This window comes from Myotis brandtii, unplaced genomic scaffold (genome assembly GCF_000412655.1).
Source record: "Myotis brandtii unplaced genomic scaffold, ASM41265v1 scaffold191, whole genome shotgun sequence".
Taxonomy (NCBI): Eukaryota; Metazoa; Chordata; class Mammalia; order Chiroptera; family Vespertilionidae; genus Myotis; species Myotis brandtii.
In genome coordinates, this window is record NW_005357115.1 from 8,008,145 (window position 1) to 8,025,083 (window position 16,939).

General features: G+C 43.4%; 1 protein-coding gene across 1 annotated transcript in view; it reads left to right on the plus strand.

Annotated features, from left to right (window-relative positions):
• The window catches only part of GTF2A1L (general transcription factor IIA, 1-like), a 93,512-nt gene that overhangs the window by 50,148 nt on the left and 26,425 nt on the right, over nt 1–16,939 (plus strand). Inside the window, exon 2 of the mRNA XM_005864817.2 lies at nt 12,708–13,058. Within this exon, the coding sequence (XP_005864879.1) occupies nt 13,038–13,058 (21 nt within the window). The 5' untranslated portion in view covers nt 12,708–13,037. The remainder of the gene's footprint in view (nt 1–12,707; nt 13,059–16,939) is intronic.

Genomic DNA, 16,939 nt, shown 5'->3' on the forward strand with positions numbered 1-16,939 from the left:
TAAACTTCAATTTTAAATATATTATTACTCAAATGCAATAAATATTTTATATGTAAAGTAACTAAACAAAAATTATTAAGCAAAAATATGCCCTTCACATTCTATTTCACTTTAAAAAAAATTTAAAGACACAAATAGTAACTCCAAATGGTCACAGAGAATGACAGAGTTGAAGTAACTCAGGTTCTATTTCTTTATCTTTACAATCATTTTTAAATTTTTACTCTATGGTTTAAACCCAGGATTGGGGCAAGAACTGCACCTGAATCAAATTTGAATGATTCTGGACCATCAGGTATCCTCCAAATGAACATGTGTATCTGAATCCACATATGTCCTTGGTTTAACTGCATAACTGGGAGTTTTCCAGATTACCCTCTCTATAGAAGACAATGTTTATTAAATGCTGAGAAATTTAAATTTTCTGATTTGAAGCTTACATATGCATTATTAAAATTCAATAGTAATTCAGCAATTTTTTAGAACACTATGCTAATAAAAAAATTGGGGTTTGGTGGTAGCATTTTATTTCTGACATGGCTTAGAACAGCACATGGTGATTATAGAAAGCAGACTGACTTTTAGTGAGTTTCATTATTATATTTAAACTAGAGGCCCAGTGCACAAATTCGTGCATGGATGGGGTCCTGAAGGGGATGGGGTGGGGAGGGCAAGATGTGGTTGGCCCTCTGGGCAGGCAGTGGGACGCCCTTGCCAGCCCAGATCTGGATCTGTCCTGCTGACATTTGTTCCGGTTGTCAGGAGCCTCCTGGTGGCTGCTTTTATATTGTTTCTTCCTTGTGGAGTGGCTAGGGAGGGGAAGCAGCTGCGGTGCCTGAGGTCGACTTCCAGAAGGCCAGTGGCGCTGTTGGGATCATGCCAGTGGTGCTGGTCCGTTGGTGTCTGGCCCATTCTCTGGAGATTAGACCTGCAGGACTTCTGAGGGCGTGAGTGACTGCCACAGGGCTGGTGGGCCACCAGGACAGGTCTCAGCTGAGTGGTGCTCCTGCTGTGGGAGTGCACTGACCACCAGGGGTCAGCTCCTGTGTTGAGTGTCTGCCCCTGGTGGTCAGTGGATGTCAGAGCGACTGGTTGTTCTGGTCATTCTGGTTGTTCCAGTTGTTTTGTGGTTCAGTTGCTTAGGCTTTTATATATATACTAGTAGCCCAGTGCATGAAATTTGTGCACATTAAAAGGGAATTAATTGCCCTTACCGGTTTGGCTCAGTGGATAGAGCATTGGCCTGCGGACTCAAGGGTCCTGGGTTCGATTCCGGGCAAGGGCATGTACCTTGGTTGCTCAAGGGTCCTGGGTTCGATTCCGGTCAAGGGCATGTACCTTGGTTGCAAACACATCCCCAGTGGGGAGTGTGCAGGAGGCAGCTGATCAATGTTTCTCTCTCATTGATGTTTCTAACTCTCTATTCTGTCGCCAACAATGGCTTCTTTTGGCTTCAGAGGTACTTTGTTCCAATAGTTGGTCTTTAAACATATTCTCTCCTCCCTGCTGTCAGGGGCCAGGGTGCAGGTGAATAGGATTGCTAGCTGGCAGGCCCCTGACGGCAAACTGGCCACCTGTCAATTCTGTGAGGAAAGGGGCTCCCTCCTCCCTCCTGTCAGGGTCCGGGTTGCAGGTGAATGGGGTTCCTGGCTGGCAGGCCACTGACAGCAAGCTATCCAATAGCAGATTCTGTGAGGAATGGGGCTCCCTCCTTTCTACTGTTAGGGTCTGGTTTGAAGGTCGGCCATGCCCCCTGTTGGGCCAGACCTAGAGTTATACACAGCCTCCACCTCAGCAACCCAGGACTGACTGCTGCTGGTGCTTCTGGTGCTCTGAGGGTGGGTTCTTCCCTCAGGCCACACGGGAAACAGCTGGGGAGGGCGCAGCCTTTGGCAAAATGACCAGGGATTCAGTGGGTCCATGCTCCGAGGGTGGGTTCCTGCCTCAAACCCCAACCTCACCAGAAACAGCTCCAGGAAACAGCTCGGGGGAGGGTGCAGCCGTTGCCAAGACAACCCCTGCAGGACTGACTTCCTTCCACTTGGACATGGTGGTTGTGGTTGTGAGGAACACCACCCATGGTTTTTATATAAGTAGATAGATTCTGTACAGACAATGCATTCCATTATTACTTGCACCCAAGACTGACTGTTCCTCCCCACCCTTGTATACCGCTGGGTGGTGGCTATCTCTGCATGCTGGCACTAGTGAAAGGAAAAATGATGATGCAGAAGACAGAGAGAGAAAATACTAGGGCTATACCTCTGGGTAGATGAGGGGATGGAATTGGAGGTGCTAGCAGAGGGGCTGATTTAGATAAGGGCATGAAAAGTTCACTCATTGCAATAGGCGGGAAGGCAGAGTTTATGGGTATAGATGCAGGCAGGCCTCTATAGCCAAAGTATTATTTCTTAGTTTCTTTTCCAGAAATGGAATTGGATTCAGAGACTTTTCACCCTCTCACAGAGGGTGGGTGTTTGTGGAATCCTTTTAAGGTTCCTTTGTGATGGACTTTAATTTTCTTTTGGTTTATTTTCATTGACTTTTTTAGAGAGAGAAAGGGGGAGGGAGAGGGAGAGGGAGAGGGAAAAAAAAGAGAGGGAGAGGGAGAGAGAGAGAGCGAGAGAGAGAGAGAGAGAGAGAGAGAGAGAGAGAGAAACATCAATGTGAGAAAGAAACATTGATCGGCTACCTCCTGTATGCACCCTGATCTGGGATCAAACCTGCAACCTGGGTATGTGCCCTGACAGGGAATTGCATTCACCACTTTTTTGGTGTACAGGACGATGCTCCAACTAAGTGAGCCACACTAGCCAGTGCTAATTTTATTTTCTTGAATACTTCGTTCATGTCTTTCAATTTATGTGCTCTTTACTGATACTAATGCTTGATTGAATATCAACTATTTGTAAATTGGGAACTGAGAACACTATGGAATTTAGTCTCCTTTTCTGCCTCTCATCTCTGAGAGACACCTCAGGCCTGGGAGTGGCTGCGTGGTGGGAGGGAGATGGCACCCAGTTGCAGTGCTTGTCCTTTTCTGTAGGGTTTTATTTTGATATTTTTACACTACTCAGAGAGAATTCCACTGAAAGGTCAAGTGCCATGAAAAGGACAGGGAAAGAGCATCTGTGAACAGTGGCATTGTTAAATGCCAAGAGCCTTCCTCTCCAGTGGATAATTTTGAGATATTCTGAAACACTTTTCAAAGGCTTCGCTAAGTACTCATTGTGGAAAAGGACAGATTCTATATTAAACTCACACTGGGACCAGAAGTGGCCTTGGGTAAAATTGTGAACAGGATGATGTTTGTCGCCCTCTTTTTATTGCCTTTCTCTCCATCCTTGGCTGCTCCACCCCATCCCCTAAACCTCCTCAAGTCCCTTGGGGTCCTCCCCTCTCCTCCTGTTTGCCTTATTGGATTGAGTGCCCGGAAAGGATATACATCAGTAACGTAGATCTTGCTGTCCTCCCCTGTAGACATTGCTTCGGCTGCATGCTTTTCAAACAGGGCTGCTCATTCTTCCTGACCCCACAGACTTCTAACTACTTCTCTGCTTTCAGCATGGCCGTCCTCCAACCCACACTCCATGCTGCAGTCAGTGACCTGGCACGGATTACCAGCCTGCCTCGGCTTTGCCACATTTGCCCGGTTGGGTCTCTGTCTTTTGGCCAAATCGAACTGCTCTCATTTCCTCAAACCCACCATGTTCTCTCTCATGCCCCAAGCTCTGGCTTGTACCGTGCCCTCTCCCTGGCACACTTTTCCTGGCCCCCTTCCCCTGTCCCTTATTCATCCCACAGATCCTAGTTTAGAGATCCCACGACAGAGAGCCTTCCCAGACTGTCCCCATTCACATTAGGTGTTTTTCCTAAGTGATTTTTAGGACTAATCCCATTATATTGTAATTGCCTGTGCATTTATTTTTTCCTCCACCCCAGCTGGAATTTTGATTGGAGTGCTCTGCCCACTGATTTCCTATTTTCTGGGAAGAGGCCCAAATCCAGAGGTGGTGGTAGGTGATGGTAGTATCAATGCCAATGCTATGGTGCTGATCCCTTAGCCAGAGCTTATAACCTATATGTTGAATAAAAAATATTGAATGAATGAATAAATGATAGGATGAACTTGGATCAATGTACTACTTCTCCTAAGGATAGTTGCATCTTAGTCCCTAATTATTTTCCCACAAATGGGCTAGAAATTCCATTTTACATCATTTTAACAATAACTTCAAATCAATAAAATTTAATGAATGCTTTCTATAATGGAGGGACTGTGCTAGGCACTCAGGGGGCATATAAGGATGAATAATACACAGCCTCAGTCCTTAAGAAATTTAAAATCTATCACACTTATAATTACAAATACACTTTTCCTTAATAAACACACACACACCCACACAACACACACACACACACACACACACACACACACACACATATATATATCTTAAAAGGGCTGAAAAGATTAAAATGTTTGTTTTAAATTTGATTTAATCTTGTTTATAAAAGCTGCTAAAGAGAAGAGAAAGCAGCTTTAGCCTTTTAGCAGGGATCGTGTTTTTTCATTGAATACCTAACATTGGATACAGTGTTATTTCTGGTTGTGAAATGAGAGCACCTTTTGTTGAAAGTGTTTTGAACCCATTCTGTAGCTGCAGAAGGTGCTTTTTTCCTTGTAAGGATAGAGTATAAACCCAAATAAAAATGGGAGTTATTGTTTAATAGGCATATAATTTCAGTTTTGCAAGATGAAAAGAGGTGTGGAGATGGATGGTGGTGGTGGTGGGTGCATTACAATATGAATGTACTTAATGCCACTGAACTGTACTTAAAAATGGTTAAGATAGCAAATTTCATGTTGTGTGTATTTTACCACAATTTAAAAAAATTGGGTCTACACTAAAGAAGAGAGCCTCTCCTGACACCTTTTAACAGCTTTGCTGAGGATTGACTTATATATCATAAATCCACCTGTTTTATGTGTACAATTCGATGGTTTTTATTATAGTCACACAATTGTACAGCCATCACCACAATCAGTTTTAGAGCATTCCTGTCTTCCCCAGAAGATCCCTCAAGTCCATTTTCAGTCACTCCTTGTTCTCATCTCAGTCCCAGGCAACCACTAATCTAATGTCTGTCTCTATATATTTACCTTTTCTAGATATTTCATATAAATAGAATTCACAATGTAGGCCCTTTGTCTCTGGCTTCTTTCACTTAGTGTAATGTTTTTGAGATTCCTCCACATTGCTCATCCAGGTTCATGCATGTATCAGAATTTTATTCCTTTTTATTGTCAATAATATTCCATTCAATTATACAGCAATACCACATTTTATTTACCCATTCATCAGTTGATGGACATTTGGGTTTTCCCTACCTTTTTACTATAATCAACTGCGCTGCTATGAACATCCATGTATGAGTATTTGTGCGGAGATGTTTTCTTTTTCTAAATATTTTTTTATTGATTTCAGAGAGGAAGGGAGAGGGAGAGAGAGATAGAAACATCAATGATGAGAGAGATTCATTGATCATCTGCCTCCTTCAGGTCCCACACTGGGGATCAAGCCCACAACCCAGGCATGTGCCCTGACTGGGAATTGAACTGTGACCTCCTGGTTCATAGGTTGATGCTCAACCACTGAGCCATGCTGGCTGGGCTGGACATGTGTTTTCATTTCTTTTGGGTATGAGTGGGATTGGTGGGTCATATGGTAAATTTATATTTAAATTTTCAAGAAACTGCCAAACTGTTTTCCAAAGAAGTTGCACCACTTTACACTTTCTTCACATCCTTGCCAATACTGGTTTGTGCCTGTCTTTTTGTTTTCTGTGTGTTCCCTCTGTTCTGTATCTCTTTTCTTTTTCCTGCATTCCTGTTGGTTACTTGAACATTTTTTAGAACTCCATTTTGATTTATCTATAGTATTTTTGAGCATATTTCTTTGTGTAGCTTTTTTCATGGTTGCTCTAGGTATTACATTATACATGCATAACTTATCACAGTCAATATTTTTACTAGTACCAGTGAACAGAAGAAACCTTACCTTACTTTATCCTCCCCCACTGATAACAGAATTTGAGAACCACATGAGGCAATGTAATAAGTTTTGCTTCAACTGTCAGACACAGTAGAAAACTCAAGAGAAGGAAAGTCTATTATACTTACTCATATTTTTACTTTTCGTTCTTCTTTACTTCTTCCTGATATTCCTTCTTTTATTATTTCTTTTCTATTTCAAAAACTTCCTTAGTCACTCTTTTAGAGTGGTTTTGCTAGTGATAAATAATCTTAGTTTTGTTTCATCTGAGAATGTTTTGATCCTCACCCCTCTTTTCTCCCCCCTGAAGGACATTTTCACTGAATATGGGATTCTGAGCTGACAGTTCTTTTCTTTCAGGCCCCTTCCTTCTGGCCTCCATGGTTTCTGATGAGAAATCCACTTATAGTTGAATTGTCTATTTTTCCCTCTGTTGTTCAAATTGGGTTACTTCTATTGTTCGATCTTCAAGTTCATTGAGTCTTTCCTTTACCATCTGTTTTGCTGTTGAACCCTGTATGTGTCCTAGGACTACCATAGCAAAATGCCATAAACTGGTAACTTAAAATAACATAAATTTATTACCTTAGGTTGAAGTTTGGCTAGAAGTTTGAAATCAAGGTGTTGACATAACCATTCTCCCTCTGAAACCTTTGGCAGAGAATTTCTTCCTCATCTCTTCTAGTTTCAGGTGTTTGCTGGCAATCTTTGGTGTTCCTTGGTTTATAGATTCATCCCTTCAATCACTGCCTCTGTTGTCACATGGCTGTCTTTCTGTGTATCCTTGTCCTTTTCTTATAAAGACATCAGTTCTATTGGATTAGGGGCCCACTCTACTTCAGTATGACCTCATCTTAACTAATTACACCTGCAAGATCCTATTTCCAAATAAAATCACACTTGGAAATACTAGGAATTAGGACTTTAACATATCTTTTTTTTGGGGGGGGGGTCATAGTTCAATTCATAACAAGCCCATTGAATTTTTAATTTTTTTCAGTATATAATTTCCATTTGGTTTTTCTTTATATCTTCCATTTCTTTGCTGAGACTTTCTATTATTTTGTTTAAAGTGCTTGTTAAATTGTTTTCTTAATTGCTCATCAAAGTGGGCTTTTGTTTGTTGTTGTTGTTAATCCTTACCTGAAGATATTTTCCATTGATTGTTAGAGAGTAGAAGGGAGAGGGAGAGATAGTGAGAGAGAAACATCAATGTGAGAAATTGGTTGCCTCCTACACATGCCCCCTCCAGGGCCAGGGATCAAGCCTGCAATCGAGGTACTGGAATTGAACCCGGGACCCTTCAGTCCATGGGCCAATGCTCTATTGACTGAGCCAAACCGACAGAGGCTCATCAAAGCAGTTTTATGAGGCTGCTTTAAAACCTTGTCAGATACTTTCAACATCTAGTCATCTTTGTGTTGGTGTCTATTGACTTTTTCTCATCCAAGTAGAGATTTTCCTGGTTTAGGTATGACAAATGATTTTCAATAGCATCCTGGACATTTTGTTTGTTATGATATTCTGTATCTTATTTAAATCTTCCGTTTCAGGGGGTCTTCTCTGACACCAGGCCAGTGGGAGTGCCATCATGCTATTGCCAGGTGGAGGTGAAGGGCCATGTTTCTGGCTCAGTGTCTGTTGAAACCCTCCGGGAGGGAGGAGCCCCTCATTACGGTTGGGTAGGGTGGAAGTTCAGATCCCCCATCAGGGTCCACTGACATCACCCTGGGGTACGTTGTTACTCCTTCTCACACGGCCTGCACTGGCACTGCAGGGGGAGGAATCAGTATCACCGGGCAGGAATGAAAGTCTTGGCTTCTCTAACACCGCCCCAGAGGTGGTGTGGATGCCTCAGTATAGCTCGGTGGAGTACAAGTCCAGGCATCGCATCTCCATTGACACTGTGGGGATGGCTGCACCTCATTGCAGCTGGGCAGAGTGAAATCTAAACTCCCTACCGGGCTGGGGTGGGGCCAGTTCTTCCTGTGGTATGTGACTGGAGTAGAGCAGTTATTTGTCTAATAGTTTTCAGTCCTGCTGCCCCTTTCCTGGTCCTTTGCCAGAGGAAAAGGCTTTTGTTCTTTTTTGTCAGCGACCATTGATGTTTCTGGGTTGCCAGCTTCATGAGCACCCTGTCCAGTATACACAAGGCAAAAAGAAAACCAGGGGATTAACTGCTATATCATTCTTTCAGTTGTGAGGTTCCTAATTGCTCTATGCTCTTCTCTCCACCTTTCAGAGTCTTCTTATGATTGTTTTATATGTAATATCTAGAGTTTTTAGCTATACTTAGTGGAAGGACTAGGAAGAAGTGTCTGTTCCATGTTGTCCCTGCCTCTCTTGATATTTGAAGCACCTAAGATAACCTACGATATAGAATATGTAAGATGCTTCCATTTACCTCTTATAAAATTAGACAAGTTAGGAAAAAAGAAAGTACAATTATTCTGAGAACAAAGTGGGTTGGTTCTCTCCAGGTCATAGCCTTAAGTTCAGTTTATTGGTCTATACCTCCATCTTCCCTGAGTAGAAATTTAGATTGGAAAGTTAACTGGAGACAATGGATATTATCCTTGCTGATATTTCATGCTCACATATGATTATACACATTGTGATTAAAGAAATGAAAATGGAATAATTTGTTAGCTAGGAAATTACTGAATCCTTATCAAGACCCTGATGAGAATATTGAAAAAGTAACCATGGGGAAAATTGTGTTTGAAGTCACCCTCCATACTTTCTATGAGTTAATTATAATCACTAATTTTCATATGTACACAATGTACACATCTTTTTACTATTAAACATTTTAAAATAGGCAGTAATGTGGTCATTAACAGTGTTCCACTGTGTGATAAGGTCACTAGTTGGCCATAGCATTGTGTCACACAGTCATTCTAATTGAAATTCTTTTGGGGTTGGAGGGGGAAGGGATTCATCATGGTGGAATAGTATCTGATGTTCAAATAATGTAAGTTGATTTTGAAGTTGTATTAGAAAATGGAAAATGTTACAAAAGTGCAGAGTATAAATAAATTAGAACGACCAACATTGTAACTATTTCAAAGTTACAAGGTGAGGCAGAGATTATCTGGATTTTCATTTCCTGGAAGACGTGAAGGATGAAACAGAAGCAGAGAAACACAATACTGCTGGGTTTAGTGCATTGGTTGCAAAATGCTCAGAAACTAATTATGAATATTTGCTGCCTTAAGCCATATTCTCATAGACTAACTTGTATTTTTCATTACTGATAAAGATACTATTTAGAGTCTATACAGTTACTGAAATACCCTGTATTTGTAAAATCTAATATGTTAAAAAATAATGGGCTGCCTCTAAAATACATTTAAAAAAATTCTTATTCAGAGAAAGGACTTCATACATATGGCCTTTTCTCACAATAAGCAAAGTGAAATTGTTTCTTTACTTTTGTAATAGTATCACTGAAACCTCCAGGCAAAAGTAATGAGAACATACAGAATGCAAAGAAATTAATCTGATTATTAAAAGTTGCTTAAATGTTACAAAACTGGCATTGCTTATAAATGATATCTTAAATATATATTGTAGTCTTTAAACAAAGCAGGAGAAAATGAAAACTTGATGCTCGGAACTGTGATGGGCAGTTGGGGAAGAGCTTTATGCTTTGCCACACGTGTAATTCCAAAGAACTGAGTACTCAAAGAAGGACCAAAGCTCAGCATTCCTTTTTTATTCTCTATTTACTAACATAAAAAATAGACACTGTAAAATTGCCTCACTGAGGCTTTGGGATCTTGACATTTCAATTTTAGCATCAAAAGTGTTTTGTGTATGAACGAACACACTTTCCCTCTGAGTTTGAATTATTGACAAAAGAAATGTGACCATAACACGACTATAACTGTTTGCTTGTTTGATGATAACCTGGGGTCGAGGCTATAAAATTATAGTCTATAAAGAATCCTTTACATACTTTTCAAATGTTCTTGTGATTGATGAAGGTATTTAAATGCTGAGATTACAATGAGGGAAAACCAAGCTTTCACTAGTCACAGTCCAATCAGAGAATGGGTTAAATTGCCCCTAAACTTAACTGCTTAAAATGATAAATGTTTATTATCTCACACAGTATCTGGGAATTGAGAACCTGGGAGAACCCAGAGGGTGGTTCTAGTTCCAGGTCTCTCAAAGGGAGGCAGTCAAGCTGTCAGTCAGGACTGCAATAATCTGACAGCCCAAATGGGGAAAGATCAATGTCCAAGGTTATTCCTATGACTGTCTACTGGCTTCTGGTCCTTGCTGGCCATGGGCTGGAATCTCAGTTCCTTGCCATATGAGCCTCTCCATAGGCTATCTGAGTGTCTTCATAACACGACAGCTTTCTTTTCCCAAAGTGTGTGATCTGAAGGAATCCCCAGGAAGAAAGCCACAGTCATTTATAACCTAATCTTGGAAGTGATACACCATCACTTCTGCTTTATTGTATTGGTCACCCAGCAAAACCATGGTACAATGTGGGAGGGCACAAGTCAAGGTTGTAAATACCAAGAGGTGAGGTTCATTGGGGGGCATCCTGGAAACTGGCTACCATAGGTCCAGAGCAGATTTGTAATTTGGATTCACCTAGAATGTGGGTTAAAGTATGTATCTTCTAAAAGCCATTGTCTGTTCTTGAGAAAAAATTACATCTGAGTCTACTAATCATCATACAGACACCTCCCAAGGGACAAATGGAAAGTTGCTGACATTGCTCTGCCAAAGTTACATAACCTCAATGTAACTCTACTAAGTAGTATATTAAACATACTCAGCAATAACAGTTCAACCCTTAGTCACACTTTTTATGGGTATCAAGGTCCAAATTTAATTTCAAAAGTATGTATGACCTCCCCTGGCTGGTGTGCTCAGTGGCTAGAGATTTGGCCCGAGCACTGAGGGGTCTCGGGCTTGATTTCCAGTCAAGGACAAGTACCTGGGTTGCAGGTTCAACCCCTGGCCTGGTTGGGGGTGCATGCGAGAGGCAACCAATCGATGTGCTTCTCTCACATCAATCTTTCTCTCTTTCTCTCTCCCTCCCTTTCCCCTTCCTACTTTCTCTAAAAAAAAAAAAATCAAAGAAAAAAGTATCCTTGGGTGAGCATTAACTACAAAAATAGTATGTATGGTCTAAAGTATAGCCCTAGGAGGGTAAAATATATAATGAAGTAATATAAAATAGTATGCTCTCACAAAAAGCTAGGTGATTACCAATCCTATGCATTTAGGAATAGAGTTTTAAAACCTGGGTGTGAAAAGATGGAAAACAAGAGACCTTTCAGCTTTCTTATTTCCCAGCTTGAATAATTTAATTGGATTTTATAATATCAGTAGGAATCAATGACTGCTTTTAGCTTTCTATTTTGGGTGAAAAATAAGTCACTTTGAATACTTCTGGTAGTAAATTGCCAGGCAGAGATACAATCATTAAACATTACTGTATACAATTCTTGGGTTTTTGTAAAAGAAATTTCAGATAGTTTTCAATTTAGGAAAGTCTTCTGAAGGGCTTCGTATAAATCAGCTGCTTGAAACTCACAAACCATAAGATACCCCACCCAGGAAAAGCAAATAAAGAGTGGTAGGGCATAAATAGCTCTACTGAACTCACATGCACAACTAAATAAATAAACAGCCAATTTTAAACCTAATAGAATTTTTAATCATTAAATAAGCCATCTGACTAGGCTAGGGCTGATCTGCAGGCTAGAAAGGCTGTTTCACTGGCAGAGTCGTGGCAATAGATGACTTCTTTCCTTTCCTAATGCTGCAGGTTATTTATTTTTACATCTATCCTCTGCCCTAGGCAAGGTATGCCCTAGTCAGTGATGGCGAACCGTTTGAGCTCGGCGTGTCAGCATTTTGAAAAACCCTAATTTAACTCTGGTGCCGTGTCACATATAGAATTTTTTTGATATTTGCAACCATAGTAAAACAAAGACTTATATTTTTGATATTTATTTTATATATTTAAATGCCATTTAACAAAGAAAAATCAACCAAAAAAATGAGTTCGCGTGTCATAGGTTTGCCATCACTGCTAGATGCTCTACCCTTGAGGGGAGGAAGGGAATTACTGTAGAGCAAGAGATGGCGATTCGGCCTGAGGAGGAATGGGCCTTGGGTGGCACCGGGGTGCTGGCTCCCTTCAGCATGGTGCTCCACCGTAGCTGCATGGTCAGATCAGACTCTCTGGGGTGCTACCTAAGTGCCAAACCTTTATTAAGTTCTCCAGGTGATGTCAACGTGCAGCAAAGCTGAGAATCTTTGTCTTGGGACAGAGTCTCATGAAGTGCTCCTCAGCATCGCCCCGAGGGCATGTGCAAGTTACAGAGGCCCGGGCCCCATCCTGAGCGTTTGATTCTGCGGCTCTGGGGTGGGACTCATTAACCTGCATTTTAACAGGTTCCCGATGCTGTTGTCCGATACTTTGAGAACGAATCTTGAAGAGCCTGGTTCTTCTTCTATTTTTATTGGAGTTCAGCTGCGAGTGGGCGGAGAGGGAGGAATGAAATCGGGTAGGAGAGAACAGATACCATCAGCCTCCCCTCTTTCCTGGCCCAACCGCCCTCAGAACTGAAGGTGAACCGGCATACAGCTTTATTCTTAGCCTTTTTTTTTCCTTCACAGATTGAGAAAATAAAGGTTCTTCAGAGGTCATGTGAACGGTCCAGAGCTGATCAGACCAGATGTAACCATCCTGGTTTACTAGTAGCAGGCTCCTTGCCCACACAGGCCACCCTCTTCCCGCCTTGGCACCGCACCTCCAGAAAACCGGGATCAATCTGTGAACCTTCCTCTCCTCCCCGCCTCGACCCCTGCGCGTCCTTACGTCCTTACGTCCTTACGTAGCCACGCAGGCAGCGTGCACCCGAGGATGTTCAAAGCGCGGGGAGCACGACGTTCAGAGCACACAGCGTACTGCGCAGGCGCGAGCGGCGAGGCGTTGCAGCCACCGTCATGGCCTGTGTCAACTCGGTGGTAAGGAGGACTAGCCTGGCCTCTGGCCTACAGTCTCGGTGCAGAGGGTGCCAGGTCCTGGGTTTATGGCGGTCGAACACTGCACACCCTTTTCCCTCCTGGCCTTCAGACTTGAAGAAACCCTCACCCTTAGGGGCTCCCGCTGTTCTCCGTGTGGGAGGATGGAATGAGGGCAGGTAGCCCTGCCGGAAGTTGGGCCTGGCTCCCACCGGAAGAGCATGTGTCCCTTCCGTCCTCCTCACCCAAACGGAGGGTGTCTAGATTGAGACCTTAGAAGTTGGTGAGATATGGAACTGACCTTAACCCCCCCAGTTTCCTGTGTTTAGACATTCCCCGAGTTCAGTTGCACTCCGGTTGTAATTCTGAAGTTCGGTTATAGTTGATTCTAAGCTATATTTTTTACGCAAAATCACAGGTAATATATTTCATGTTACCCACCATGTATTTTCCGCAGTTCTTCCCTTCCCTCTTTCCCCTAACTTTTAGCTTCTTACTGCTTAACTGTACAATCAGCTCTCCTTTAGGGGTTCCTAAGCCCCAGGATGAGAACTGACAGGTGAAGTGGCGCTTGTGGGACCCTCTGTCAATCTTAAAAACCTGAATTAAAGGGGAAAAAAAGAAAGCAAGGACTCACTTTTATTTTCAGTGCATCTCCACAGACTTCACAGCTGGTGAAAGGCAATGTGCTTGTCCAGATCTGTTGAGTTCCATGTATACATGCGCAGCACGAAAGAGTCAATTTTTAGAGAAATATTATTTTACTGTGTATCTATTTTCTGATGTTAATGAGTTTTAAGATATGTAATATACTTATGCCTTAATATAAGCTTACCATGTATGCCATTTTATCTGATGATGTACTCCAAGGAGAGAAAGAGTGTGTGCCTGCGCGTGTGTTTCAAATAGAGAAGAGATTAAGGTAGATTTCCTGGACTATACATAGTTTTAGTAAAGGAAACATATAGGGAAAGAATATAAAATCTAACTGTAGTCCTAGAAGAGAAAGAAAGTATGTTTAATGCCTACTTTGCTTTTGAAAACCTGTGTTCTAATGGGTTATTTTTGATGGCTGCTGTTACATTCTGAGGGCAGATTTTAAAGATGTTTTTAGCCCTAGGAGTTTTTTCCTTCAGCTTTAAATGCATTCACACTAGCTGGGACTAACGTTGAAGCATCAATTTAGAATGCCTTTATCAGGGTAAACTGTTTAAGGAGAAGCAACTAATCTAGGGCACTTAATCTTAATGGATATGCTTGTGAACAACATTATTTAAATGTAACTGATTGGCCTATTCATAGGTTTAGCCTGGATCTTTAGAAGCATTCATTTAAAACCTGGCTACTCTTGGCACGAGTGGGAGTATTTCCTGGATAGTATGAAAAAGCAATTCTATAATGCCACAATTTTTATTTTGGCTTGATTAAGCAATTTGAAACTCAACTAAATTCCTGTTTTGCCATTTCTTATTAGTGGGACTTTCACTAGGTCAGTCTTGTTATTACACTTAGTATTGCCATTTTACATTGGGGTGATAGTACAGCACAATTTACATAGATTTGTAGGACCAAGTTTGTTTCACAGGGCTATTTTTCTATTGATAATGACCAGTGTTTAATCTGGGTAGAAATGTTTTTAATATTGTTATGGCATATGTTTTTTTTTAGGAAGTATTTTAGGGGTTGCTTAGTCTCTGCAATATGCAGATTGTGGAAGGGTAAGGTTCTTTCATTTCTTGGTTTCTGTTAGACAATCCATTTTGGTGCAGTTATATTTTTACTTGACAATGGTTCAGAATATTTTTTTGGTCTATGTGTATTTTGGAAGTGGGTCAGGCTTTGGTTACTCTATTGTAAGTGTTTGTTCCAATCTTATGGCTTATTAGGAGTTTACTTGCATTTATGGAAATAAAACAGTGAATTCTAAAAAAAGCTCCTTTGGCCTCTTTGAGAAAAAGGTAAATTAAAGACAGGTTCATTTCCACCTGCCTTAAATTAGTTTCCCTTTTAAAAAGGAGTAGAGAGATTACTGACACAAAAGCCAGGTAACATAACAGTAACTATACATCCTGATGAGATTACCTACATACTAGAGGCCTGGTGCACAAAATTCATGCGCTGGGGTAGGGGAGTCCCTCAGCCTGGCCTGCACCCTCTCACAGTCCGGGAGCCCTCGGGATGTCCAACATCCTTAGCGCTGCCATGGAGGCAGGAGAGGTTCCCCAACTGCTGCTGCACTCCCCAGCTATGAGCCTGGCTTCTGGGTGAGTGTGCTCTCCCTGTGGGAGCGCACTGACCACAAGGGGGCAGCTCCTGTGTTGAGCGTCTGACCCCTGGTGGTCATTGCACATCATAGTGACTGGTCGTTCTGCCTTTCAGTCTATTTGCATAATAGCCTTTTATTATATAGGACTAGAGGCCTGGTACATGAATTCGTGCATGGGTGGGGTCCCTCGGCCTGGCCAGCGATCAGGGCTGATTGGGGCCATCTTGCCCAGTCCCCACATGCGCCGACTATGGGAGGATGGCCGGTCAGCCCTCATTGAGGCCGGCCGGCCAGGGGGAGGGACTGAGGGAGATTGGCCAGCCTCCGAAGGTTGGCTGTGGGAGTGCATTGACGACTGGGGGGCAGCTCCTGCTTTGAGCCTCTGCCCCTTGGTGGTCAGTGCACGTCATAGCTACTGGCCAGACATCTGGTCATCCGGTTATAATGGTTGCTTAGGCTTTTATATTCTATATAATAAAGAGCTAATATGAAAATGGTTGTCACGCCCTCATGCTGTCACGCTGTAATGGCTCAGGCACTCAACACTGGGGAGAGAGGATTGGGGACCAGCCAGGCACAAATGAGCTCATGAGAGAGGAATGGGGACCAGTCAGGCTGCGGCCCAGGAGAGGGACAAGCTGCCTGCCCCGCAGTTCTGGGTGCCAGGGGCTGGGGCTGCGCCTGCGGCCTGGGAGAGGGACAAGCCGCACATCCCATGGTCCTGGGCACCAGCGGCTGTGCCTGCGCCTTTGGCCTGGCCCAGGAGAGGAACAAGCTGCATGCCCTGCAGTCCCAGGTGCCAGTGCCTGTGCCTGCGCCCTGGGAGAGGGACAAGCCGCCCGCGCCGCAGTCCCAGGCGCCAGTGGCTGCGTCTGTACCTGCAGCCTGAGAGAGGGATAAGCCGCCCGCCCCGCAGTTCCGGGTGCCAGTGCCTGTGCCTGTGCCCTAAGAGAGGGACAAGTTGCCCACCCTGTGGTCCTGGGCACCAGCAGCTGCGGCTGGTCCCCTGTGGCTGCAGCCAGCCCCAGTGAAGCCAGCCCAAGTTCTGGGTGCCTGTGGCTGGCCAGAGGAGGGAATCCTGGGTCCTGGGTGCGGGGCGAGACAGAGGCGGTTAGAGGTGATCAGGCCAGCAGGGGAACAGTTAGGTGTGATCAGGCAGGCAGGCAGAGGGGTTAGGGGCGATCAGGCAGGCAGGCAGGCAGGCAGGCAAGCAGTTAGACCCCAGTAGTCCCGGATTGCGAGAGGCAGTCGGACATTCCCTGAGGGGTCCCGGATTGGAGAGGGTGCAGGCTGGGCTGAGGGATCCCCACCCCCATGCACAAATTTTGTGCACTGGGCCTCTAGTATCTTATCTAATAAAAGGGAAACATGCAAATTGACTGTACCTTTGCTACACTCACAAGCCATGCCCACCAGCCAATCAGAGCGACTATATGCAAATTAACCCAACCAAGATGGCGCGAGCAGCCACGGAGCTGGAGCAAGCAGGAGGCTTGGTTGCCCCGGCGATGGAGGAAGCCAAGCTTCCCGCCTGCCCTGGCCGGCTGTGGCCTCCGCTCAAGGCAACAAAGTTTCAATTATAGAAGATAAATAAATCCCAGATACCTGCTTCCAGCCA